Genomic DNA, 27,808 nt, shown 5'->3' with positions numbered 1-27,808 from the left:
AGGTGTGGATCTGTTTCCCATCAAGCCAGTGCCAGGCTGTATTTCATTGAAGGAAGATATAACGACGGATAAATGTCGTGTCGCTATCCAGCAAGAGCTGAAGACTTGGAAAGCTGACGTCGTGTTAAATGACGGCGCTCCTAATGTGGGCAAGAACTGGCTGCACGATGCGTATCAACAGACCTGCCTCACGTTAAGTGCTCTCCGTCTAGCAACTCGCTTCTTACGGCCCGGAGGATGGTTTATTACCAAAGTGTTCCGATCCAAAGATTATCACCCTCTTCTCTGGGTATTCAAACAACTTTTTAAGAAGGTAAGATGTAGATTAGTAGAACATTTTTTAGGATAATGCAGGGTAATTATTATGATTACACCACCTCTCTCCATTACTGTAATGCATGAGGTTATTAAAGCAGTGAAATGAAGGATCAGACAACAAATGCACTTGTATTTGCTGGTGATGTTATGTTATTGGGTGAGACAGAAGCAGAAGTTCAACCTAAACTAGATCTTTGGCAAGAAGAATTTGAAAGAATGGGAATAATCATCAGCTGAACTAAAACCGTTGATTTAATGATGAGTCAAAATCCTAAAGTGAATGCAAAATGAAGAAGTAGACGTTACCAATAACTTCAAATACTTAGGGAGCTTCGTTTCTTCTGACAATACCATAAACCAAGAAATGGGCAATAGAATATAAGCTGCATCAAAATTCTACCACTCTGTACGTCAATTACTTTGGGATGACTCATTTCCTCAAGCTTGCAAGCTCACGCTATACAAAACATATCTTGTACCAATTCTAACATATGGACTGGAAGCGGCAACTTTGACTAGACCTGCATAAAGTCACCTACAGGCCACTGAAATGAAGTTCCTTCGGTCATGTCTCCAAAAGACAAGGAGAGACAAAATAAGGAATGAAAGTATTTGGCAACAACTTGGATTGGACAGGAGCCTGTTGGAAATCTTAGAATTAAGCAGATTACGGTGGTATGGACATATGAAAAGGATGGCTCCAATTAGGATGCCAAGAGCATACTATGAAAGGAATGTTGGTGGTAAGAGGCCCAGAGGGAGGCCTTATGATAGTTGGGAAATTTAAAGTTAAGAATTTCATGTTTGGTCCGTATTGAATAGAGATTACAAAACAATAAGTTAAATTGTACAAGATCTACCTTTTCAATGCAAGATATGTTGTTGATTAAAATTACAACATCATTTATTAAAAGGTACCGGTTTCAACATCCATAGGCGTCATCATCAGCCAAATAGGGTCATTATACAAAGATTCACATTCAAGTTAAAACATATATTATTGACCCTCGTAATTAAAACTATCTATAACAAGTTAAAATATAAAGCATATTTATGCTAAATGTCCAGGTTTGAATATGTAATTAGTACAAGATTGACAACTTGTTAGCCACGAATAAAATAAATAACTGAAGCTTAGAAGCGAAATAAGTTTGAAGTCTTTGACAGTCTTAAAATGTTTAGATTTGGGTGTTTTGTACAGCATTGGTATCAACATATGTAGAGAAATGTATGCTAAGTGTGATGCAGTAATGTTAAATACTTTGAAAGAAGTGGATGATGTTCCTCTGTGAGCGTAAAAACAATGCTAAGTCAGTAGATAATACCTATAAAAACCATCTTCATAAATACGATGTTATGTCGTATTTTTCCGGAGCGAGTGGTTCTTGTGACCGGAACTGTATGTTGAAGAAGTTAAAATATTCTCAATCCAATGCGGGCCTGCAGTATGAAAGATAAAAACGAGTTAACTCGGATAGTGGAAATGGGGCAAGAAAGTAAAGCTTTATGAAGAGACTCACCTTTTGGTTGGCTGGTTGTATGTACTGTGGAGGAACTGACAAGGGAGATGTGTGGACCGGCTGGGAAAGGAAGGGGTGGGGGAGGAGTGTGTTAGGTAGGGGGAGGGGCGATAAACGGGGCGGGATCAGGGAGTTTTGGAGGTAGGAGGGGATATTGCGTCAAAGAGTTACATCCTATCTGAAAGACTGAGCTATTTTCCAGAATTTTGAACAAGTTAAACACTGCAATGAGAACATCAAACAGGATTTTCGGTTTCTCAGAGATGTCATTTAAATTAAAGTTTGAATTAAAAAATTGGTCTAAGTGAAAGTAACAGCTTTCGGTAGTATCTAAAAGAGGGCCCTTGCTAAGCATGTCAAGGATCTCAACATCTTGGTTTATTCCGCAAAATTTGTGCTTAGCGTCGTGAATGTGCTGGCCTACCACGGAAAATCTATTATACCTAATTGCGTTCGTATGTTCCATGTACCTAATTTTTATGCTACGGTGGTATTAGAAGGTGCTCAGATACGTCAGCCTCGTGTCGGTAGATTTACTGGCACTTAAATGAACTCCTATAGGACTAAATTCCGGCACCCCAGCGTCTCCGAAAACCGTAAAAGTAGTTAGTGGGACGTAAAGCCAATAACATTATTATTATTATTATTATTATTATTATTATTATTATTATTATTATTATTATTATTATTATTATTATTCGAGTTGATATTCATTGTCTGCATAGTGGACCTGACCCATTTGATCTACAAATTAAGCCTTGTTGAATAGAGCATATGAGTAACAGTTTATATATAGCTTGAAGGGGAGATCCACAATTTGAATAAGTGGCCTTTCTATCAGATGTAAAGATCTATTGTTTTAAAACATAGTGAGGTCTAGCGTTACTGGCGATGAAACTTGGGTCCTGTATGACACTCCAGAAACCAAACAACAGTCTAAGCAGTGGATGCATCCCTCTTCTCCAAACAAGCCGAAAATGTTTAAACGGACACTGAACAACAGGAAAACAATGGTTAGTGTTTTTTGGGACCGTGAAGGTGTCTTCTTGGTTGACATTATGGAGCCGGGGACAACAATAACAAGGAAAGTTTATTGTGAAACTTCATGTTGCCTCCACAGAGCAATTCAGAACAAACGAAGGGGCATGCTCTCGACAGGCGTGGTTTTGATCCATGTCAGTGTTCAACTGCACTCTGCCAAAATGACAAAAGACCTTCTCAAACAATTCAGGTGGGAAGTTTTTGACCATCCATCATATAGTCCAAACCTTGCAGCTAGTGATTTTCACCTCTTTCGAGAATTGAAGGCATGGTTGGGCGGACAACGCTTTGCCACCATCGAAGAACTTCATGAGGCTGTCCAAACGACCTGGCCTCACTGGCGGCAGACTTCTGTTCAGAGGGCATAGGAAAGCTGAATATCATGATACGACAAATGTCTAAATCGCTGTGGGGATTATGTAGAAAAATAAATACGAAACTGCTAAACTTTCAGTAATAAAATCACTTTGTTATGTCAGTGTGTCTTTCTTTTACAGCCCATTGGAGGTTGAAACGAAACAGCCCTTGTGTAGTCTAAAAGTGCTATCCGTACCGGTACTCGAGTGTATTTGAGTCACTGCTGTATTCCAACACACGAGATTGTTGCCTACGATGTGACATAGAAGGACCCAAATCACTGTAAGAATCACTCACATAATTAGAAATATGTAATTTATTGTCTCTAGGTACATGTGATAACCGGTTTGCACATGATTCATCACAAATATCCATATTTGTTAGCAGCGGCATGTGCCGCACCATGTTGACAGCTGCACTGAAGCTCCAAGGAATAGCTCGAATTTTCTGATATTATTTTGTTATGAAGATTTGAAGAAAACAAGATGATGGAGCAATTATTGCCTTATACTATTTATTCCATGACTACACCATTTAAAACTTATAATTTCACCATCGGGTTGTATTAGTGATAGAGGAAATATGAGGCCCATAAAAACGAGAATTCTCATAGCCCATCACCATGTGTTAAAATAAAAAGTCTCTATCACCAGTTTAGTAGAGATGTCTCAATCCCAGCTTCCTGCCTCTAGTTTTTTTTTAAATCATCCCTAACAAGCGTCTTCACATTTTAGTAGAGGACGGAGCTCATTTGCACTCTGTTGATGATCTCTCTTATGGACACTATATACTATACTGCCAAGGTACATGAAATATGTCTTATGTGTTACTTATTTTATCCTCCAGGTCCATTCGACAAAGCCTCAAGCTTCACGTACCGAGTCTGCTGAAATCTTTGTGGTCTGCCAACATTACAAAGCCCCAGACAAGTTAGATCAACGTTTCTTAGACCCTAAGTTTGTTTTTGAAGAGTTGGAAATAGAGCCGAAGAACAAGTTGAGCATCTTCCACCCTGAGAAGCAGAAGAAGGCCAAGCCGGAGGGTTACCCGGACAAGGATTACACTCTACATCATAAAATGCCTGTCTCGGAGTTCATCTCTCATGACAATGTGGTGGAAGCTTTGCAAGCTGCATCAGAGGTGAGTTCTATTATTCTTTTATATGTATTCAGAGCAGTTATGACTGGCCATTTCATTCAGGCCAGTTTGTGAAATATGTCTTGCTGTTGACTTGGGCAGACAGCAAGTAGTTAACATACATTTTATGTAAAAATTAATTGGTTCCTGAGAAAAATGACTGTTTATTAAGGTGAACGCTAAGTGAAAGTGACCATTAAGGCAGGTTTCACTGCACCTTTATAGAAATTTTTATTGCTGTATTTGGCAAAAGTTGACATTGTGCTACCCAAGGTTTGTAACATTATAAGGAAGTAGAAATTATGCAAATCTTACATGGAATTCCTTTTAGAGAAGAGATGTGTTGATTGTGATGTCTAGCAACCCAACATCCCGCTCTCAGAAGTACATTTACTTTTATAATCTAACAAAGAGCAGCACTCACCTTTCTCCATTGCTGAAGTAGCTATTTGCATTTCTGTTGACCAGCGTGAAATGGGATGTGATGTCATTCCTGTCAGCGATGATAATTAGATTCAGTTACCAACCCTGGCGGAATAAAAGCACAAATAGATGGATGTGCTTCTATCTCCCTAAGCCAGTCTCTGTCATGAGAACAGTGGCCCCTTTGGACACCCTTCGAGAGGCTTTTGTCCATGGCAAGAATAATTTTTTTAATTCAGCTGTCAAATTAGTGCTTATCTTAGTTCTTAACTAGACAGCTTGGCAGCCTTTGTGGACCATGTCCTCTGCGAGAAGTAAACAAACAACGGTCATTCCGCACTTACATGAATGTAGTGAATATTTCTTTATCTTCATACTTATTTCTCTCTTCTTACAGATAGTGTTTGATGATGAAATCATAACAAATCACCCCAAGACGACAGCTGAGATCAAAGAATGTTGTAAAGACATCAAAGTCCTTGGAAGAAAGGATCTTCGTCTGCTCATGAGCTGGTGGAAGGCTCTGAGAGAGGAACTGCACAAGGACAAGGACGAAGGCGTGGACGGAGAAGAGGAAGAGGCCGAGGAGGAAGGAAAGGAAGAAGAACCAAAAGATGAAGATGACATCGAGCTCGACGCCATCTCCCAGCAAATCATAGAACTGAAGGAGGAGGAAGTGAGAGAGGAGAAGAGAAAACGGAAGCGCGTCAACAAGGAGCGGAAGAAGTTACAAGACAGGCTCAATCTCAAGATGGTGCTGAAAGGCGATGAAGGCCCAAAACTTGAGGGTGACGACATGTTCGCCTTGGAGCAGCTCGCTTCTAAGAAGGTAATATTCATCTTTCCTCTAAATATTGTTTGTATTTTGTACAGTTTCTTCTTCTTCTTCTTTCCATTCTAGTATTTCTTTAACCCTTTCAGTGCTATGCTTTTTATGTATTCGTGCTCCCTCTGTGCTGTTTTTTTTTTCCCTAGAACTTGCAATTATTAAAAACAGCTTTGCTGGTTATTTATCTGACATTTTAAGACAATAAATTTGCAATGATGACTATGTTGATGTTCAGAGACCTAGGAATGGACTACTGAGGTATTGTTCAAAGCAAGGTACAACACACAACCCTACATCACATGGTTGACACATATAACATTTTTTCAGTCTTGTCATGAGCATTGACAGTGCCAAAAACACATACATATCTTTCACTTTCATATCACTCCACTTCTGAAGTCTACTACATACATACATATCCCACGTCGTTCCATCTTAAGCGATGGGTCAGCAAACGAGGCTTCTCCACCAGTTGCGGTCCCTGAACTTCTCTCCTTCTTCAATGCTTTCCAAAGTATGTCCTCTCTGTTCAATGTCAATCTTCACCATGTCCTTATACCTGAGTCTTGGTTGCCCTCTTGGTCTTTTGTCTTCAAGTTTTAGATCGTACATTTTTTTTGGTAATCTATTATCACCCATGCGTCGCATATATCCATACCATCTCAGTCGCTGCACTGTTATTTTGTCCTGCAGTCGTATAACTTGAGCCTGCTTGCGGATTTCCTCATTACGGACTCTGTCCCTCTGTGTTTTGCCGATCATGCTACGGACAAATTTCATTTCGGCTGCATGGTCCATGTTTCGCAACCATAGGTCAGAATTGGTACTTAATAAGTTTCATATATGACTCTCTTACATTTTGTTGGTATTTTCTTGTTCCAATTATGTCTTTAACTATTTTGTAAAAGTTGCTACCTGCCTGAATTCTGTGGGAAATTTCCTTATCTATAGAACCAGTATCAGAGATAACACTTCCAAGATATTTGAATTGATGGTTCATCTGTAGCTGTTTCCCCTCCATTTCAATGCGTCCCATTGGTTGCCCGTATCTCTTCATGACCATAACCTCACTTTTCTCATGGCTGAAGATGAGTCCATATTCTTTAGCAGATTCTGCCCAGGAGTTTATTTGTCCTTGAAGATCTTCTTTAGAGTCTCCCCACAAGCATATATCATCCGCGAACAATATAACTTTCATTTTCTTACCTCCAATGGTTTGGTGAACTTTTCTCTGAATCTCATTCATCACAGTGATGAAAATAAGAGGATACAGAACACCACCCTGTCTTAACCCAGATTTTATATCAAAGGTTTCAGTCATTCCTACAGGTGTTTTGACTTTACTTCGGGTATCTTCATACAAATTCTTGATCCGGTGTATCATGTCATCCTGTATTCCAATTTTCTTCAGTGCTTCCCACACCTTCTCTCTATTCACTGCATCAAATGCTTTCTTGATATTCAGAAAGGCTAACCACAAATCTTGGTTGTGTTCATAGTATTTTTCCATTAACTGACGGACTGTAAAGATTAAATCAGTTGTTGATCTGAAGTCTGCTACTGGTAGGAATTGGGTAAACTGTTAACACATTGCGAACCGGGTGATCATCACACTGCTCAACCCCTGTGCCCGGCCATTTTCTGTGCAACATATTGCTACAGCTCATGCTCATAAACAAATGAGTCGAGCTTCACTAACCTTGTACTGATTATAGTCAAATTTACAGGAGACCTTTGGCAAGAGTCCTAATAACGTTTTCTGGTGTGGTATCTGCTCAAATCTATTTCTACTCACTGTAGCCTATATGGTGGTTCAAATTAGGGGATCAGTTGACCCGTAGTCTTTCCAATACGACTTTTTTACCTGTCCCATTGAAAATAAACAAAGCAAAAAAACATTGTGTCGTATCGTTACATCAGGCCACTTCAAGCTCTTAGGAGATATTTTGTGTGATAAAGAAATTTGCTCGTGATACAATTTCGTATGCTCGGCAACAAGTTCAAAGAAATCATCACAAAAAGTAAGCCCTACTACTCAATATTTTGAGGAAATCAAGTCTTACCGTTTTGCCAGGAACTCCTGGAAAATCCTCTAAAGTCGGTGAACTATTATTTTCTACCCATTCATCAGAATAAATAGGCACATACTTCACTTTACGCTCACAATATCACTTTCAGCCTCGTTCTCGGCCACCTCTACGTCACGTTGATTTGGAGGGCGAACATTATTATTATCAACCGAAACACTTTTGTTTGAATAGCTTTCAACTTCAAACTCGCGGTCGTCAACATCACTGGGGCAATCCGGTTACTTATCCGGATATAATTAATTAAAAATCTCGTCTGCATCTAAGCTCGTGTTCAGTCTGGGAAGCGCCGTCTTACCCACCACATGGCTCCTTGAACGATGTAAACATGAGGTCGGAAAACTTAGCATAAAACAGAAGAAGAACGTAATGCAAAGCTATCGTGGAATAACACAAAAGCATCAACACCAAGATTCTAGTAACCTTGACCGCCAGCTAGTTTCAGAAGTTACAACAGATGTCACCGAACATACGAGTCTCGTGAAGACGAGTTAACTCGTCTCCCGTCTGCAATGTGTTAAGACATTCTTGTAATACAGAGTGCTCACAAAGTCAGTACACGCCTACTCATTATTTATTTGTTTTTTTCTATTGTCGGATACCCACTGTTATCAACTTTGATTCTTGAAGGCAGTTGGTGCCAAGATATTGAAACAATGACTGATACAAATGATTTTACGATTGAGAAACGTTTGCTGGCCGCTGTATGGATTCATGACCATAAAGTTAGTGGCAAATCAGTTAAAAATACGGTGGACAATTTTGTTGTGCGGTTTGTGAAAGCAACACCGACAAAGAAGACGACGTTAGCGTGGGAAAAGAAAGCCTTTTTAACGGGCAGTGTTCATGACGCACCGAGAAGTGGAAGACCATACACCAGAGACTTGAACTTTGTGCTGACATGGAAAAATCTATCAAACAATCTCCGGTCGAATCCATACGGAAACATACATCAGAGTTGGGAGTACCTGGATCAGCCATGAGGAAACATATTGAAGTTGATCTGAAAATAAGGTGTTGGCATCCATTGAGTGAATCATCAGGTAATGATTTGGAGAGGTGTGTTGATGCTTGTAGTCGGATACTGCAACAATGGAAATTCTAAGTTTCCATGGAGGGAATTAGATATTTTTCCACCAATAGAGCATATCAAAAATCAGATCAAAAATTAGATGTATGGCTTTTCAGGCGTTTGCTCTATTAACCAGCGTTTCGTCTTAGGTCTGACACTAGACTCTTCAGAATGGGATGTGTCAGACCCTACCCACTGACGCTGGGGTGTATGCAGGTGAACTTATCAGAAGCCTATTTAAGAGGCACAGTCCGAATGGAATTTGGTATTTTTGCTTTGAACTTAACAATGTAATTGAATTAAGGACGAATTTTTAACATTGTGTTGTTTAGGAATGTCAAAAGATTTTTTTCACTAATTCACATTAATTACGTTCTGTTGTATATAAATTACAATCTGTCAACCATACTTTATCCTAATATTGTTGTTCTTAGTTTAGAGTTGTAAAATGATTAGTTCTTCTTCTTTTTCTTAAGGATCTAGACAAAGTGATGGACCAGACCCCAGACATTCTAGCCGAGTCTGAACCAGAATCCGATGATGAGCTCTCCTTAAAACCGAAAGTTGCAAGATATGATAGACATGACGGGGGTCATTTAGACAGTTCCGGAAGGTGAGACAACTTCATATTCTTACTTAACCCTTCACCTCTTCGCAGCTGCGATCAAGTTTAATTGATCCGCTAGTGCTGCAGTCGAATTACCTTAATGTTGTGTTGTCCATGTTGCCACTGAATAACCTTGATGTACCTGAAATGTGGTTGTGGACTGCTGTGGTTTGTTCTTCTCTGTTTACATACAGACGGCAATTGTTGCCAAACTAGGGGAGCATGAGGGGGGGCACAGACAACTTACAAGAAATGAGTATCATCATCATCACTTCCGCTGGGTTGGGGCATTTATGGTACTTCTCTGCCTTCCTCTCTCCTTCTACCATTCTTCTTCTTTCTCTTCTATTCCAAGTTTCTTCTTATACTGTCTTTATCGAGTCTGTCCATCTCGCTCTCTTTCCCTCTACTGTTTGTTTCAGTATCCTTTTCTCCTCCATTGTCTTTATGTGCCCAAACCATAGTCGGTTCTTCTCAATTTTGTCATTAAATTTTTCTGCTCCTATTTCCTTCCGAGTCATATGAGCCAACCCTGAGTGAGCTCGGGAGTGCAGTTTTTGTGGGGACATATACGGCCAGGAAAGAAGAATAATAATTTCCTTCCTGATGTCATTTCACAGTCTGTCTTTCTCATCACAAGTGTTAGGAATTTAATTTCACTGTCTTGAATTTTACTCTCCTCTCATATTGTCACTGCCCAGGTCTGCAGTGCGGAAGTCAATATGAGTGTATTGTACAAATAGTATATCCGCAAATACCTTGTAATCCTGAATAATACCTGCACTTCTTTTTTGTCAGCCGGGTGGCAGGAATGAGTATCTGGGCAGGGAATACTACGTAAAAAATTAAAATGAAAAAATTGGCAGTAATATTATCAGACAAGTAAACATTAACTGCAAAATTAAACTGTTTTAATGTTATTATCACGAACAACACATAACAGGAGTATTTTTAATGCCTAGTGTTCAACTGCTTGTTCATAATCATGTAGCACCGGGGCTTACCACTCAGTTACTGCCATATGGCTTTGTGACATCGTGCAGAATCGAGCGCTCGCGTGTGATTCCACACTAATCCAGACACCGCTCACGCATGACACTACTTAATAATAATAATAATAATAATAATAATAATAATAATAATAATAATAATCGTATGGCCTCAGCTACCGTGTGCAGACATTTCAAGTTGACGCCATCTGGTTGTCTGCTCGTCAATTTCGACGTTCCGTTTTACTCTAGGCCCACTAGATGGCAGACCGAGTAAACCGAAACTCTCTTGGGTGCCTATGGCTGAGATTTAATTAATTTTGTAGGGTAAACTCCAAATGTGTCACCAGAGATCTTTTACATGCCGACATCGTACGAAATGGAGTGTCGAATGGACTTTTTTCCGCCCTTCAAGAATCCGACTACCTCTGCCGGGTTTGAACCCGCTATCTTGGGATCTGGAGGCCGACACCCTACCACTGATCCATAGAGGCAGCTACACTACTTGATAGTCAAGCTAAACATTTGAACTCCGATGTAATTGGTACAATTATGCTGACAATACTGAAGATTTATCAATCAGTTGAACAGTTTTACAGTATTTACATTTTAATTTGGAGCGTGCAATGACTCGAGTATGTATAAATATTATGTAACTATATTTAGGTTATGTTAGCAGGGCAGTGCCCCTGTTAAAAAGGTCCTAGGGAGAACACTGTTAAATTTGGGTGCAGGTCACATTTCAGCCTTTCAAATCCTGGTCTCATAATACATTGTTCCAAAGATGCAGCAACAGCGGTTTCATGTCACGTGACTTGGAAACAGCTGAGATCTTGCTCCGTCACTCACTTTTGCGTTGTCTGAACCACATGCCGTGGCAGTTGATTAATACTTTGTGTTCTGAATGTAGAAACATCAGTGGTAACAGGTGATGAATTAAAAAAAAAAAAGCACTTGTGTTCACTTAGTGGAGTGAAAAACATAAACTTGTAACAGAAACCAAAACTATTGGAAATAATGCTGCCAGCAGAAAATATTACATTCATGAATCATAGGAAATGATATTAAAAATCCATACTTCGAGTTCTTTAGGCAAGCAACTCAGTGTTGAAAACATCCCAGGGATGGGGAGCTACAAATTTTAGGTAAATAACAATAAAATATGAGAATTTTTCCTTTATTTATTCCTAAAAATTACAGTCCTCTTCTTAATCATCGTCATTCCATTGATTAGATTATCAGTTTGCCTTTTTCTACTACAAGGAGCGCTAATGTGAGTCAGTGCATTGTTTCACTTAAACCCTTATAACTACATCCTGTGCAGACATTTTTCAAAAAATTAAAAATTGCCTGAGGGTATTGAACCAAGGAACACATTACAGAAGGAATAATGTAAATTTGACTAGGATTTGAATAAAAAAGAATACCAGTAAAGAAACAAGGGATTTTAGGCTGTTTTTCCAGAACTGTTAATTTGAAACCTTTCCAGGACCTTTACCCCTTCAACTTTCAGCACAGTTAAGGAAGTTGCTTTAATTTTACGTTTTTCTGCTAAGAAATGTTTTCAATATTGAAAGTAACTGTGATCGTGGAGCTTTCCAAGGTCAGAGTGCACAGTTTCCTGAAATTGAAGAACAGCTTTATAAGTACTGTACGTTACTGAAAGATGTGAACTAGGTTATGATGTATCGACTGAAATGTGTTGGCTATAATCATTGGATATTGTGGTGTTTTTAGTGTTTTTGCTTACTTGTGAAGTGTTTTAAATTAGCAATTTTGTGACACATTTGCAGAAATTTTTAAAAATTGGTGAGTAAACATGTGATTTATTTTTTTCTAAATTTTGGCGTTAGAAATTCAGGTGTGCAGGTCTTATTTGGTGGCGGGTGTTATTCGGGATATAGGGTAATCCCTGCTATCAAATAACCACCGCATCCTACTGTTAGGATGGATTATTTTAGAAAAGAATAGTTTATGTGTTTGTGTAGCGTTATTAGATAATATATTGGAAATCATAACTACTACAGTACAATAAATTATAAACAATGAAGTAGCTCTCTGCGTCGTATCCTTGGCTGAATGGCTAGCACAAAGGCATTCATTTCCAGAGGGCCCAAGGTTTGATTCCCAGATGGATTGGGGATTTTAATCACTGTAGTTAATTCCTCTGCCTTGAGGACTGGGTGTTTGTCCCTATACTCTCTTTGTTATACACACACGACACACCACAGAAACATGCAGAATAGACTTGGCGTCAAGAAGGGCAGTCTGCAGTAAAACAAGGCCAAATTTACACATTTGGTGCAACCCCTATCGACTATTACTTCCTAGGAGACTTTTGCGTATGCCCATTAGTAAGATAGTTGGTTCGAACCCTAAGTGAGTTTTACAACTTTTATTATTTCATTGTATTGATCAACAATATTGATTTTTCATATTCTTCTGTTGTTTTAACCCTATGCCATTCCCATTTCCCTTTGATAAAATCAAATGATCATGAATATGTCTCAATAAAATGTGTGACACAATGTTACCTAGCAATGATGCAGGCTGTGATGTAAAGTGCTGATGGATGGCCGTGGCATACAGACCCATGGCCTGTGCAGCTCTCAAGGTACTTTTGCTAGGTAGCATCACATCACACTTCTTGTTAAGTGACACTTTTGTTACAAAAATTTTCAGATGTCCCCCTGCTCTAAGACATATTTATGTCAATATTATTGACTGAAGTAGTATATTGTAGACTTGGTATTTAGTAATGAAATGATGAACATTCTTATTGTTTTATTTCTTGTAAATTTCAGATTTTACAAGTCGGATGAAAGTGAAATTGAAGAGGATGAGGAATCAGAAGATTCAGGAATGGAAAAAGATGGTCTTGGTGAGTAAACATTGTCATTTAACCTTCCTTTTAAGCAATTTGAACATTAATACAGCAAACTTTACTGTGAGTATCAATATTGCAGCTGCTCCTTTTTCGAGAAACCTTGGGTCTAGTTGTCAGGCTATGGACTTGATTTCATTCGCTACTGATCTGTATTTAGGGCAGTCGTCCAGGAGACAGATTCTCTGTCTGTTGTTTTCCTAGCCTTTTCTTAAATGATTGCAAAGAAATTGGAAATTTATTGAACATTTCCCTTGGTAAGTTATTCCAGTCCCTAACTCCCCTTCCTATAAATTAATATTTGCCCCAATTTGTGCTCTTGAATTCCAATTTTCATCTTCATGTTGTGACCTTTCCTACTTTTAAAGAAACCACTCAAACTTATTTGTCTGCTAATGTAATTCCACTCCATCTCTCCACTAACAGCTCAGAACATACCACTTAGTCGAGTATCTCCTATCTGCCAAGACTTCCCTGAATGTACCTTCGTATAACCCTATTAAACAAATGACCTAATTTATACGTTTTAAGTGAAGGCCATCTGAGTGCAGATCCCTGTCTCCTACCCACCCATTAGGATCTAGAAATCTCACTCCCACTTTCCCACATACCCACTCCATAGTCTTATTCAAATCCCCAATCACCTTCCAGTCAGTATTCCTCCTACACAGTATTCCATTGATAACAATGTCCGTTTCCTTAAACTTCACCCGTGCTGCATTTACCAGATTCCACACATCCCCAACTATGTTGGTACTTAGACCTGCCTGTTGGTACCAACGTGAAACACTACCACCTTCTCCTTTCCCTCCTCCTTCTCTTCTACTTTCCTCAACATCTGCCGTAACCTAATTCCTGGATAACACTCTACCCTGGTTCCCTCTGCTCCACACACTTTCCCCACATGTCTAACAGTGGAATCCCCCATGACCAGAGCCTAAACCTTACCCACCTCATTTGGTCCACTGCCCTCCTGATCAGCCCCATCTTTCCTGACTGCTGCGAAGCTACTTCCTCCTCCCTTTTCTCCCTCCCATGACCCTGTTCCACCTGTCTTTTCCTATCCTCTACTCTACATTTCCCTTTCCTATCAGTATGCCAGTAATTTTTTCTGGTGGCCATGGGCCACTTGCAGGAACCATGACTAGTTTTCAGCCTTAGAATAAATAATGCCCAGCACATGTCTAGCAAGACATCACGGGAGAGCAGCTCACATCTTTTTCTGAAATTATGAACTCTTGCATGATATTGAGTGCAAAGTGACACCCCATTGTACGTGGAAGTGTAGCTTTGATTACACTTTGAGTGTAAATAAATAGCAACAAAGAGGTAAGAACTACTTTGTGAGCGAGTTCGCTGTGCAGTTCAGACCTTGTAGATGTAAGCCTGTAATTGGGAGATGGTGGGTTCACACCCCATCATCGGCAGCCCTGAAAATGATTTCCCGTGGTGTCCCCATTTTTTCACTAGGCAAATGCCGGGGCTGTGCCTTAGTTAAGGCCACAGCTGCTCCCTGCTTAGTCCTTTCTTTACCTCATCGTCGCCTAATTGATGCAACGATAATCCGCTAGGAAAACAGAGGAAGAAGAAAAGAAACAGTAAATAGAACACAGGATGTAAACATCTTTCAGGGCACATTTTTCATACATAAAAGAAGAAAATATGTTGTATGGAAATGGAGCCAGGAATGCTTTATTTCCAAGTTAGAACTCATTTACTGCATACCTCATGAAACTCTTTTTTTGCATGATAAGTTTAAAAAGCCCTCCGTTAGCATGTATTAAAAAATACTGTAGGTCAAAAGCACCACAGAGATGATTGGTTTTAGCTGATTATTCCTTGCATGTTTCGTTTGGACCTCTCCATTTGACACTTCATGTGAATGCAGGTGAAGCATTATCTACTGGGCGAGTTGGCGTTGGCCGTGCTGTTAGGAGCGCGCAGCTGTGAACTCGCATCCAGGAGATAGTGGGTTCGAAACCCACTGTCGGCAGCCCTGAAGATGGTTTTCTGTGGTTTCCCATTTTAACACCAGGCATATGCTGGGGCTGTACCTTAATTAAGGCCACAGCCGCTTCCTTCCAACTCCTAGATCTTTCCTCTCATCGTTGCCATAAGATCTCTCCATGCCAGTGGGACATAAAGCAAAATAGCAAAAAAAGAAGCATTGTCTGATCCTGCAATGATTAAGGGTTACCACAGGGCAGTATTATTGGACCTTTATGTTTTCTTATGTTATAAATGATATGAGTAAAGAACTGTATTCACAGATAAGGCTATTTGTGGATGATGTTATACTGCATAGAGTAGCAGGATTGTGAGCGACTGTAAAAAAAAAAAAAAAAAAATCTCAGCCGGGCTGAGTGGCTCAGATGGTTAAGGCGCTGGCCTTCTGACCCCAACTTGGCAGGTTCGATCCTGGCTCGGTCCGGTGGTATTTGAAGGTGCTCAAATACGTCAGCCTCGTGTCGGTAGATTTACTGGCACGTAAAAGAACTTCTGTGGGACTAAATTCCGGCACCTTGGCGTCTCCAAAAACCGTAAAAGAGTAGTTAGTGGGACGTAAAATAAAAATAACATTATTATTATTTAAAAATTCTCAACAGTGTTGTGAGACGGACAGCAGATAATGGTATGATGGTAAACGGAGTGAAAAGTCAGGTTGTAAGTTTCACCGAGGGGGAAAGTCCTCTCACTTTTAATTACTGTATTGATGGAGTGAGAGTATGTCATGGGGATCATTGTAAGTACCAAGGTGTTAATATAAGGAAAGATCTTTATTTTCTAGGGTAATCACTTAAACATAAATAAAGGTTATAGATCTCTTCATATGGTTATACAATATTTGGGTTTTGTAATAAGAAAGTAAAGTAAAGGGCATGTAAGTCTGTTGTAAGACCCTAGTTAGAGTGTGGTTCCAATGTATGGGACCCACACCAGGACTACTTGATCTTTGAACTGGAAAAGATCCAGCAATACGATTTGTTCTGGATGATTTCTGACAGAAAAATAGTGTTGCTAAAATGTTGTGAACTTTGGTTTGGGAGTAAGGAGATGAGCTACTCAACTAAGCGGAATGCTCCAAGGTGTCTGGAGAGGTAATGACGGCCCTAAATGCATGTCAGTGGTGATTGCTAACTAAACTAAGTCAGTATGAAGGTGTAAGGGAAGTGCAGGGTTAGGAGACTGTACGTTATCTTCCCTGGATGTGACTCTAGGTGGGAAGAGTCTCAATCCTGTGTGTGGTCCACATTGCCATACCTGAAAGACACCCTGTGTGAGAGGGGGAGATCTGTTCTGGGTAACATGTAAATGATCCATATTGACGTCTGCCTAAAAACATCTTCTGGGCCACTGTATTCAACAGTTCTGGTTTTATAGATGTCCCCGTCAGCCAACTTTTAAGATTATTAAATATCACTTCCTCCCAGTGCAATGAAGAATACGACTGGTTTACACCTTCAGTTTGAATAAATGCCATTTCACTTAATAAAACATCATCTTCACTAAATAACATCTACATTACATAGTAACTGAGGGACATCGGTGTTATTCTTCAAGAACATTTACCAGTGACTAAAGTGTCTTGTTTCCTTACATATTTTATATGTTTTGTGTTTTTCAGTGAACCAAGGTCGAAACTACCCCCATTTATTTTTTAATGAGTATATAACCAATGACTTTTTAAATGAAAATATAGTTATATTGTCATTATATATTTATTCTTCCTCAAATGACTGAGGTTGCCAAATCGACAAAGAATATCATACAATATAATTTAGTACCTAATCTAATTACAATACAGAATTTAAAAAACAATAATTATATTGATAAATTAGAGAAAGCAAAGAAGCGGCAGAGAAATTACTTTATTTGATTTAATTAAATGGGTGGAGCATATAGGTGATGCCTCAAGATCGATATCGAGGCTTTCAATGTTTGTGTTCAGCACACCAAAGCATCCTAAGTAGTTTAGGAATGGTGCCCCTTGCACCCAACATGAGCCCTGTGACCTCGATGTCTGCAAGGTTGTACTTATTGAGATAATATGGGATGGTTGGTGAATATATCCTCTCTTTTTCTTCATCAGCTTCAACAGGCTGATCTGCAAGTGCTTCAGATCTGACTGTCGGGTCGAGAATGAAACCTTTTTGTTGCCGGGTTTGAAGGCGATCATGTTGATTTGTGTTGTTCCACCGTCAACTGCGAGGCTATGGACCTCTTCATGTACTAGATACCCTTTTCCATGTAGCGTATCGACCATGGAAGACCGGATGTGATGGTGTCTGGTGTTCTGTAGGTGGAACCACTCTGCCCTCTGTTTACACAGATCGATCATGATACAGATTCGTTGATCTGATACAAGTGTGGACAGATCTTAAAAATCATTTCCTTACCAATTTTTACTCTGTCTGGTGTGTGTGCCTTATTTGTGTTATCTTTATAGTATTTAAGTACGAAATGCACGTAAATGTGTGACGAATTTCACTGAAATATCTCCAGTTGTTCTTGAATTACAGAGGAACAAACATTGCTGCCACTTGCAGACTCTCAGCTATATTATGGACTGTATTTAACTGTTCCAGGTCTGAGCGACAGTGACGACAGTGACGATGACACGCTCGTACGTCCAGGCCCAGTGAAGGTGAATAAGGAGCAGCATCCACTGATCACAGATCTGGATCCTAGGGACAAGAAGCAGAAGAAGATTTCCAAAGCAGCTCTTTGGTTTGAAAAGGTCTGTTCACATTTTTGACTGCACCCATTCCTAGTGGAACCTCTGGTTGATGTTAGCCTGGGGATGGACTGTTTTGTTCCTAAAATCAAGGTAACCTTTAAATAAATTGTGTTCATGATTATAAGAGTTTGGGCTTTTGTCATGCCAGAAAACAAGGCGAAATTCTGTATGTTTTCTTGAGAACTTTGCTCTGCGTCTTCAGAATCTTGTCTTTACTTCTCTAATAATGAAGGTTTGAATTTAATAATGCTTTACTGTTGGTCTGTAGTAAGTGGTACTCTTGTTCGCCACGTGGCTCACAGTGCGCTAGCCTTCTGAGTGAGAGGTGACGACACCATCTTAGCTCCACATAAGATGTTTCTAGTTCCATCATATGTGCGTTGCCAAGTAAACAGCAAGGTCATCAGACAAAACAGGGATTTATGTGGTACAAGAAATGAATACAATTTAAAAAAAGAAAAACATGAAATAAAAATAAAATAAAGTGCAACTGACAGGATAGAAGAATAAAATTAGAGCCGAAGATGGAAAGGAAAATGTGTAGCAGAAGAACTTATTTATTTAATTTATTTATACATTTAATTTGGACTATTTTAATTATTTTGAAGTATATACGTTAGTATTATGTGCAGCTTACATGTTTATCAAATACAGTTTAGTTACAAAATTATTTTTTTGAGTAATAAAAATATTTGTATTCAAAATTCTTTGCTTAATGTTCGCACCCTACAATTTGTTAGAAAATTTTGTTATAAAAAATGTGACGATTGTGCAGAGAAATACAGTAAGTGATCCAAGGTATTTAACCCAATGAGCAGTATCGCCGTCTATTTACGTTCTCAACGTTTACGCCTGAACTGTACCGGCGTCATTTCACGTTTTATGTTGAATGTTTGAAATTGTTTTGTGACATTGTACTGGCGGGTTTTTAGAACAAAGTTGAGGGATATTTGGCATGTTCAGCAAACTTTATTCCATGTTTTATCACATCTCGTATGTTCTGTGATGGAGTTCTGTCGCAGCATCCGTAGTTACACAACCTGACTTCTTACGCGATTGTGCTACAAATTACAACACCTGGGAACTGTTTTCTATTGTTTTTGCCTGCGAGTGCATTGCATGACTATTCCTTGATAACAAACATTTTTCTTTTCTCTCACCTGTGGTTTCCGTAGAAACAAACTCTCTGATAGTAAACAAATACATGTGGTAATGGCGGGATCAAATCGAGGATGCAAGCTTGTTCCGGAAGATATAAGTAATATTTTGGCTAACGAGGAGTCTAACGATGAAATTGATATTTATGATAGTGATAGTGATTGTTATGTGTCCGATGAGAGTGAAATTGATTATTTCTCGAAAGACGACAACACGGAAATTGAGGACAAAGTGCAGAGCTCCACTGTTGCACAGAAGGCTAAGCTGTCAGCTGTTCAAACTGAAGGAAGAAAGTGGAGTTCTATAGGCAGGTTTCTTCCTACACTTTCTGCTCTTTTTGATCCATCAAATTCCAGGGTTAGTGATAATGTTCATTTGAATGATAATGACAACAATTCAAGACTTCAAGAGTCAATTTTCAGAGAAGTTGTTGATCGTAATATTATGAACTTGATAGTGTCAGAAATGAACAAGTACTACTTATTTGTTACGGAAAATATGGACGTAAATGAAAAAAGTGGCAAGGCATAACCGAAGAGACTCTTCATCTTTTCCTGGCAACTGTTTTGTGATGGGCCATGTGAAGAAAAAAAATGAAAAACTGTTGGTCAACAAATAAATCGTTCACAATTTTGATGTTGGGTAAAGTGACCTCTCTTGACAATTTCTCCCTCCTTCTAAGGTTGCTACACTTTTCTGACAACAATCTACAACCCCCAGATAACAGACTTCACAAAATTAGGCCTATACTAAATTATTTCAGAGAGAAATTCTGATCTGTATTCTATCCCTTCCAAAATATCTGTATTGATATGAGCTTAGTTGCTTGGAAAGGTCGCCTAAAATAGAAACACTACGTTCCATCAAAGCAACACAAGTTTGGTATAAAGATGTTTATACTTTGTGACTGAAACTGGGTTTATCCTTGATTTTATTGTTTATACTGAAAAGGATGTGGACATTGTACACGATGAAAAACTTGACTGTCTGGGTCAGTAACATACCCTAAAGATATTTTGATAGATGACACTTGTAAAATCAAGTCAGTGTGTTGTAAAGGTTACAAACTTGATCATAATTATTATCATTATAATTTTGTCAATTTTACTATTCCTTTCATTATTTTGAGAAAAATATTTTCTACGCCACTGATTTAAATTAAATTGAAGGTATCAGTTATGTACCTAAGTGTAAATTATGTAAATTTATTAATAGAGAAAAGTTAGAATCAAAAAACTTAAAATTAAGAATTCAAAATTTTCAAGAAAAAAACTCATTCCTGGTGGCCTGGGAGTGTCACCAAAACTCACTGATCAAAAGGTTAAATTAGTTTGTTTTAACTAGGTCTTGCTTGTCGATGGTACCAGCTGTCTGCAAGCCACATTGGAGAGTTTTCATGATAAGGCGCAAACTATATTGCCCTGAGCGGTCTTTCCAAATTTGCAGGAGATTTTCCAGATTCCCTTGGAATTGATCTGCAAGGAACACATCATCAGTGTCCACGGGTAGGACATCTGGATATCAGCTGTCACTGTATCCATACATAGGATAATAATAAGAGAGACAGTGCTCTGATGAACCCCATCATTGAAAGAAAATGAGGGTGAGAAGTTGGGTCCATCGCACATAGGCTTCTGGAACATCATGGGATTGGAGGGCTTTCCAAATAAGCTTATGTGGTATCCAATGAAATGCTTTCTCTAAATCTAAAAAGGCCAGTTGTCTTTCCAAATATTCATACACTGATGTCCTCAAATAAATACGCTGTCTCCTCATTAATTCCATCCCCTGTGGGTGGGGGATTCAGACGAAGAATACACCCATGGTATCCCCTGCCTGTGATAAGAGGTGACTAAAAGGAGCGACCAAGGGATGCTGAATTTTGAAGCATGAAATTACCTCTGATTAGTACCATCATGCGAGGAACACCCTTAGTCAACTTTTCTTGTTAATAATACAACTATGTGAGGAATGCTATGGGTTTACAGTATCCATGTATAGTATCTGCCACTATGACGGAGGCTCCCCTCTGTTCAGGTTTTGTTGGAACATCCCAAGGAGAAAAAAACGAGGTTACACTCACTGGGGTGTTTCATCATCTGGTTGTGGACATTATGGGTCTGCGTTGCCTGTGAATAGTACCACTATATGAGCTACACCATGGGTCTGCGTTGCCTGTGAATAGTACCACTATATGAGCTACACCATGGGTCTGCGTTGCCTGTGAATAGTACCACTATATGAGCTACACCATGGATCTGTGTTGCCTGTGATTAGTACCCACTATGTGCGGAACACCATGTGATTTTACGGGTCCTTGTGATGAGTACCCACTATGTGAGGAACACCATGTGATATTACGGGTCCTTGTGATGAGTACCCACTATGTGAGGAACACCATGTGATATTACGGGTCCTTGTGATGAGTACCCACTATGTGAGGAACACCACGGGTCTGGGCGTTGCCTGTGATTAGTACCACTATATGGGCTACACCATGGGTCTGCGTTGCCTGTGATTAGTACCCACTATGTGAGGAACACCATGTGATATTACGGGTCCTTGTGATGAGTACCCACTATGTGAGGAACACCATGTGATATTACGGGTCCTTGTGATTACTACACACTATGTGAGGAACACCATGTGATATTACGGGTCCTTGTGATGAGTACCCACTATGTGCGGAACACCACGGGTCTGGGCGTTGCCTGTGATTAGTACCCACTATGTGAGGAACACCATGGGATAGTATGGTTCCTATGATTAGCACTACTAAGTGAGGAACACCATGGGTTTGCATTGCTTATGGGTGGCGCCATTATGTGAGAAACACCATTGAGTAGTACCAACGAGATCATTAGTTTTCTTCTTCTTGGCTTTGTGTAATCCTGTTCCATGTCGTAGTCACTGCCAGACCTGTCACTGTCTGCATTACTTGTGATTAGTACCGCTACATGAGAAATACCATTGTTGTACTTTACTAGGAATAAGTAGGCCTACCATTATGAGGGTCCGTTGATCTGGATTTTGGACCCCTTCAGACAATAAGCATCATCGATTGAGCATTGTGCTTTGGAAGCAGCCCGTTGGTCAGTACAGTGGGTCGGATCCACTGATAGTCATTGTTCATTGTCGTCTTTTTGAATTCTAGTCAGTGAATTGATTTTGGAATTGTTTTTAATTTTGAATATTGTAAGTTTGATCCACTGATTATTTTACATTCATATTCATCCATTCATTCTTCATCATCAAGTTTCAAATTTTGTTTAGTGGATGAATTTTGGAACTTTAAATTGTCATTATATTTTGTCTCATTTTGTACCATTAGGGGCTGATAACCTAGACGTTAGGCCCCTTTAAACAACAAACATCATCAGCATCATCATTAATTCCAGTTCTTCTACACCCATTTTTTCTCCGCATCTGATGAGCTCATTTCTGCTTAGTGTACTTCAAACTTGATATTCCATTTTCCTTTATGCAGCTTGATAGCTTGCAAAATATAATGAGATTTGAAATATTTTCTCAGATTCCTTTGGTTTTTCATCTCTTAAAGAATGAGCACAGTTTCTGTAGCTCTCTCCAATTTTTATGGTTCTAAATTTAAAAATTCATGTAATTCTCTTAACGTTACGTTGTCATCTTTCAGGACACTTTCAAGGACCTCTTAGACGAGCAAGTTGAGGACCTGGAACTGGACAAGATGGCAGAGAACATCAAGAAGAGGGGAGGAACCATCATCGGTGACGAGCAGAAGTCAAAGTCAAACAAGAGGAAAAGCGTGACGTGGGAAGATGACAGCACAGATGGCGATGATAATGATGACAGTGACGGGTCTGGCAGTGACTACGACATGGAGCAGGATTACACAAAGCCAACCAAAGCCAAGAAGAAGAAAACTAATGATCTGGTTGATTCTGAAGGTTTCGAAGTTGTTCCTAAGGAGACGGGTGAGTTGTAAGAGCTCTCCCTTTTATCTGTATTTTCTTTCTGCCGACTTACCTAATTAGGAGATACCATGTTTATCCGTGTAAAATACATGCTTTTTTCTTTCAGTTTCTTCTTCTTTTTCCTCATTTCCCATTTCCAGTCTTTTGGGTTAGGTTGTGAATCAAGGACCTCCACAGTTTTTTACTCCTCTCTTCTCTATGCTCTGCTTCACTGTAGCCGTCTACCTCTTTCTGGGCCTTCCGCCTATTATTTTCTCATTTTGGAACTCTGTCCTCTTCCATTCTCTTGTATCCATACCTTTTCAACTCACTGGTCTCTATCTTGTCTTGCAGTTTAGGGAATTCAATTCTCTCTCTGATTTCTACGTTTCTGATTTCATCCCTTCATGTCTTTTCAATTATTCATCTAAGGAATATCATGTTGGCTGCTTGGATTCTGCTTTCTTCACATTTTATTGATGTGCGTGTGCCTGCCGAGTGTGTCAGAATTGGAGTACAGAATTTTCTTGCATTTCTCTGGGATGTCCTGGCTCCACACTGTACCTCACATTTTGGTAAAACCCATTAATAAAGTCCATTTCTCTTCATAGAAGGAATCATCCAGCCATGGCTAACCTTAAAATCCACGACAGTGATCCCATATGCTGCGGCTATTTCTCGTCCTTTAAAATACATTTCATGGGAAACGGCCTATCCATCATAGTGTAACGATATTTCTGTAGATCGTGTACTTAAGGGAAAGTGCCACTCTTCGAACCGTGAAATGCTTTGTGAGACTCGTTGGTCGCTTGAAGTGCAGTCTTCTGCTTCCGCCAGTAGCACACGTTGCATTGGGACACTGAATACTTGCAGCCCGCTGCCCTATTCCCGTGTACTCCAGCGTAACTGATCAGTGCGAATACTTGCTCATTGTGGATTAACAAACAATTTTAAGATCACGAAACATGTGTGCCTGAAACACTCATAAAATATCTCTGTACCAGACTAGAATAGAGCGTTACTAGTCACTCACTGAGGTAAAGTAATGGGTGATGTGCTTATCCGTTGCTGACCTAGGTGTTAGGCCCCTCTAAACAACAAGCATCATCATCAAGCTTATCCTTTGCTGAAATTTATATCCTCTGCCGTAGCTGTACCGTGTTTATTCTCTTATAACATCCCGTTTTTTCCCCCCTAATTTTCAGCTTCAAAAACAGGGGAGGCTATAAGACGTAAAAATTTCACAGATATAGGTTAGGTTAGCATGGTTTAAAAATGGAAACAGGAACAGCTAGCATCTTTCAATCAACACACAAAATAGTTATTTAAATCTCTACTTGTTTTTTTTTATCGTTACAGCCTCATTGGACCATGTTTATTTAGGTTTCCAACCATGTTTACGTATCCTTGCCCACATGTCCTTCATTCTCTGAATGTGAGCGTTTCTTCTGTCCTCTGACCAGGGAAGTCATTTCACTAGTTTGATTTCATCTTCAGGTACTCTCCAATCCTGGATATTTTGTTTAAAGATGTGCCTATCTAGGACAACTTGCTCAGCAAATCTCTACTTTGTTTATGCACATTTAAACAGTGGTGCAATGTTGTCATGTAGCAACTGCCTGACATATGAAATATTTTGGTTCTAATACCCACTGACTCTTGTAAAATATTTTTGTATTTTCCTTTCTTCATGCCACGGAAGGAATAAAATATTTTCTTTGTTCCATATAATTTGTCTCTTTGGTTATGCCTATGGCAGTAACAACTCATTCACAGCCGCATTTCGTATTTACGATTAGCCACTCTCATTCCATTTTATGTAGCATTTTCTAACACATTTAACTTAAAGGATCGTGTTAAACTTGTTCTCTTGTTCATTTTCACTCCTACTTGTGAACTGGAGGCTTTGTACAGTAATTACACATTACATGCGGCCATGCAGGACACAAAGTTCAGAAGGTGGAAGGGCATTGGGAAATTTAGGGTAAGGGGAGAGAGTAGCCAAGGCCAATGTACAAGTGGTGCAGAAGCGTGGGCTTTGGCATTAACTGAAACGTTGCACTTGTTGCCTGGTCCCATGAAACACTTTTTTCTCCAGTTTATTTTCTTCTGATATTTTCCCCCAATAATAATTGAAAATTAAGTGGTTGGTGGGGAGGAAGGGGTATAGGCGAGTAAATATGGTGTGTAGATTTCTAATCAGTTTGTCTCATTTCACAGAGTGTGAACCTGTAAAAGCACTGTTGAATCTAATATCGTACACTGTTAAAGCATTATTGACATCGCTTTTATACTGTAGACCAGGGCCTCTCAAATGCCTAAAATCTCATGCGTGCAAACTGAGGTGCAGAGGTCTTGTGCACAGTGCATCGGTCCGGCTCGCCTCGGATCAGCGCGTCGTCTCGGGGTGACTTGGCTAAGCTCGGCTCGGATTTGGAGTGCTACGGAGCAAGTGAGGAAGAGGGAGACAGGCGGAGCAAGCGAGACAGGCATGGGGAAAGAGAGAGACAGCGCTATTGCTCCAAATCAAGGAGTGGGGGTCTGCACTCTGGTCAACCAAGCGAAGTCGTCTTTTGCACTGTGCGGTGCACTAGTGCGTGCACCCTGAGAGGCCCTGCTCTAGACCCTTATTATCGTCTGTATGTACAGTGAACACAATTTCAATCCTTTCTTTAATGTTATCTAAAGTGCTTTAGTTGTATCCTTCTCTTCCTCCTTTCCCCTTACCCAGCTCCTGCCAGGTCGGGGCATTTATGGCACTTTTCCACCCTCCTCTCTCCCACCATTCCTCTTCCATCATTTTGTCCCAGTCCGGGTAGAATATGCACATATAATACACCAAAACATTCTGCATGTACTGGACTATTTGAAAAGTGGTTTGCATTACCTTCAATGTAATTTTTTAAAATTTTCCACCCCTTTAATTGCCCCCTCAAAAAAATCAAAATTTTTTTTTACTTACACATCAAATATAAATGATTAATCAGTTTTCCTGAAACTTTTTAACACTTTAGCGTCGACGTGTAGATTTGCTTTTTTCGTGGTAAACTGCTGAAATGCAATATACATTCTTCAGGTTGTTGTGGGCTACGGATGTTCGTAATTCATTCGTAGATGGTAAGCAAAGACATAATTTATGTTCAAAGTTTCTATTTTTGTGTCCCCCCATTGGGGTGACATATGGTTATTAGTTTAACTCTGCAACAGAGAAAGCGTACGTTGCACGTCACCCTTACAGGGGTGACTGCCTTTTTACCTTTGTTTTTGTGGAACACTGTGCTCTGTGTTGTGAGCTGTTGATTTATGCACCTTTCAACGAGTTCCTTGTAATTTACAGTTTTGTGACAAGAATTTAATTCATGTTAGGTGTTTCTGTGTTGAGTAAGCCATGATTACCAATAGAGACGTAGAACAACAACTTGAAAAGGGTTCAAATATTGAATCAAGAGATGTTGACATTTAGGATTTGCAATGTGATGCCACCTTTTCCAAGTCGGAATTCGACAGTAGCTTGTGTAGTGAGGACACTAGCAAAGATTCCGGTGCTGCATCGGGCGATGATTCAACCAAATCACCAGCCAGTGAAAATTACTGGGAGAACATTCTCAGGTTTGCAGAAACATTTTTTTATTCACATGTAGCCCTGGTTTACAATTTCATCTGAGTACTAAATCTCAACCAGTTTGTAAGAATAAAGCAATAATAAAGTCCAATCCACATTATTTTCCTTGCCATTAATAATTGAATTGTGATGGTTGCGTATGTCACCCCTTATGGGCACCGCGCTGCACTCTATGAACACCTTACGTGAATAAGCAATGCAATACAACAGCGAATGGTAGTGCTAGTTTCGTGCGACAACCGAAAGTTGAGAGGGCTGGACACACTACCGTGTCACCCCATGTGGGGTGACATACTATATTTTGTATGAGGGTCCGTCACCCCACATGGGGTGACATCGTCTTCAAAGTGTTAAAATATTCGTTCTGTAGAGAAATTAATTCTGATGATAAGCATGCAAATTTTAAGTGAATATTATAGTGTTAATATTTTAGGAATTATTCAATAAAAAGTACGGTAGTTGATAGAGCTCTAACCAGTGGGTGTGCACCACACATTTGCAGTCCAAAACAAGTATCATCTAAATCAGACTTGTCACTTGAGTTTACAGATGCATTTAGTTCTATTACAATATCTTCATCATATAAATCCGAAAATGTAGCAATCGTGTGTACATAACACACAGTAAACAACGAAAGCAAGTCATAACAAAATCAACACGTGTTTCAGAGCTGTACAAATTGCAACCTTCATTTGTTTCAAAGATACCACATGTAAATGGATGTATTTAACACTGAAACATTCCACATTCCAAGGAGAAAACATGCCTGCTAAATGCTGCCATCTAACGGAAATATTCACATCTTCTTCTACCCATATTTACTGGCAAAGTAGACCTGCCGATCTATCGTCACCTACCGGTTCGAGGGTTAAGCTTTCCATTCCGTCTTCCTTTCTCACGTCTTTGTTTCTCAACTTGTCTTTCCTATCGTACTTCTTAGGTATGTCATTCCAGTGGCTTGAATTCTACTCTCCTCCCTACTTGTCATCGTCCAGGTCTCAGCCACACAAGTCAATATGGATGCATAATACATTTTCTACATCATCTCTCTATACTTCCTTATTCCAGACAAGATTTCTTACACTCTGGTAGAA

The 27,808-nt window shown here is 39.5% G+C and overlaps 1 protein-coding gene across 1 annotated transcript in view; it reads left to right on the top strand.

The window, feature by feature from the left end:
* The window catches only part of LOC136884897 (pre-rRNA 2'-O-ribose RNA methyltransferase FTSJ3), a 45,643-nt gene that overhangs the window by 9,944 nt on the left and 7,891 nt on the right, over positions 1-27,808 (top strand). Inside the window, exons 3-9 of the mRNA XM_067157197.2 lie at positions 3-313; positions 4,083-4,376; positions 5,194-5,625; positions 9,261-9,397; positions 13,185-13,261; positions 17,851-18,002; positions 22,813-23,113. Coding sequence (XP_067013298.1) covers positions 3-313; positions 4,083-4,376; positions 5,194-5,625; positions 9,261-9,397; positions 13,185-13,261; positions 17,851-18,002; positions 22,813-23,113 — 1,704 coding nt within the window. The remainder of the gene's footprint in view (positions 1-2; positions 314-4,082; positions 4,377-5,193; positions 5,626-9,260; positions 9,398-13,184; positions 13,262-17,850; positions 18,003-22,812; positions 23,114-27,808) is intronic.

This window comes from Anabrus simplex, chromosome 13 (genome assembly GCF_040414725.1).
Source record: "Anabrus simplex isolate iqAnaSimp1 chromosome 13, ASM4041472v1, whole genome shotgun sequence".
NCBI lineage: Eukaryota > Metazoa > Arthropoda > Insecta > Orthoptera > Tettigoniidae > Anabrus > Anabrus simplex.
The sequence above is the reverse complement of the archived record's forward strand: the minus strand, read 5'-3'. Positions and strand labels throughout refer to the sequence as shown.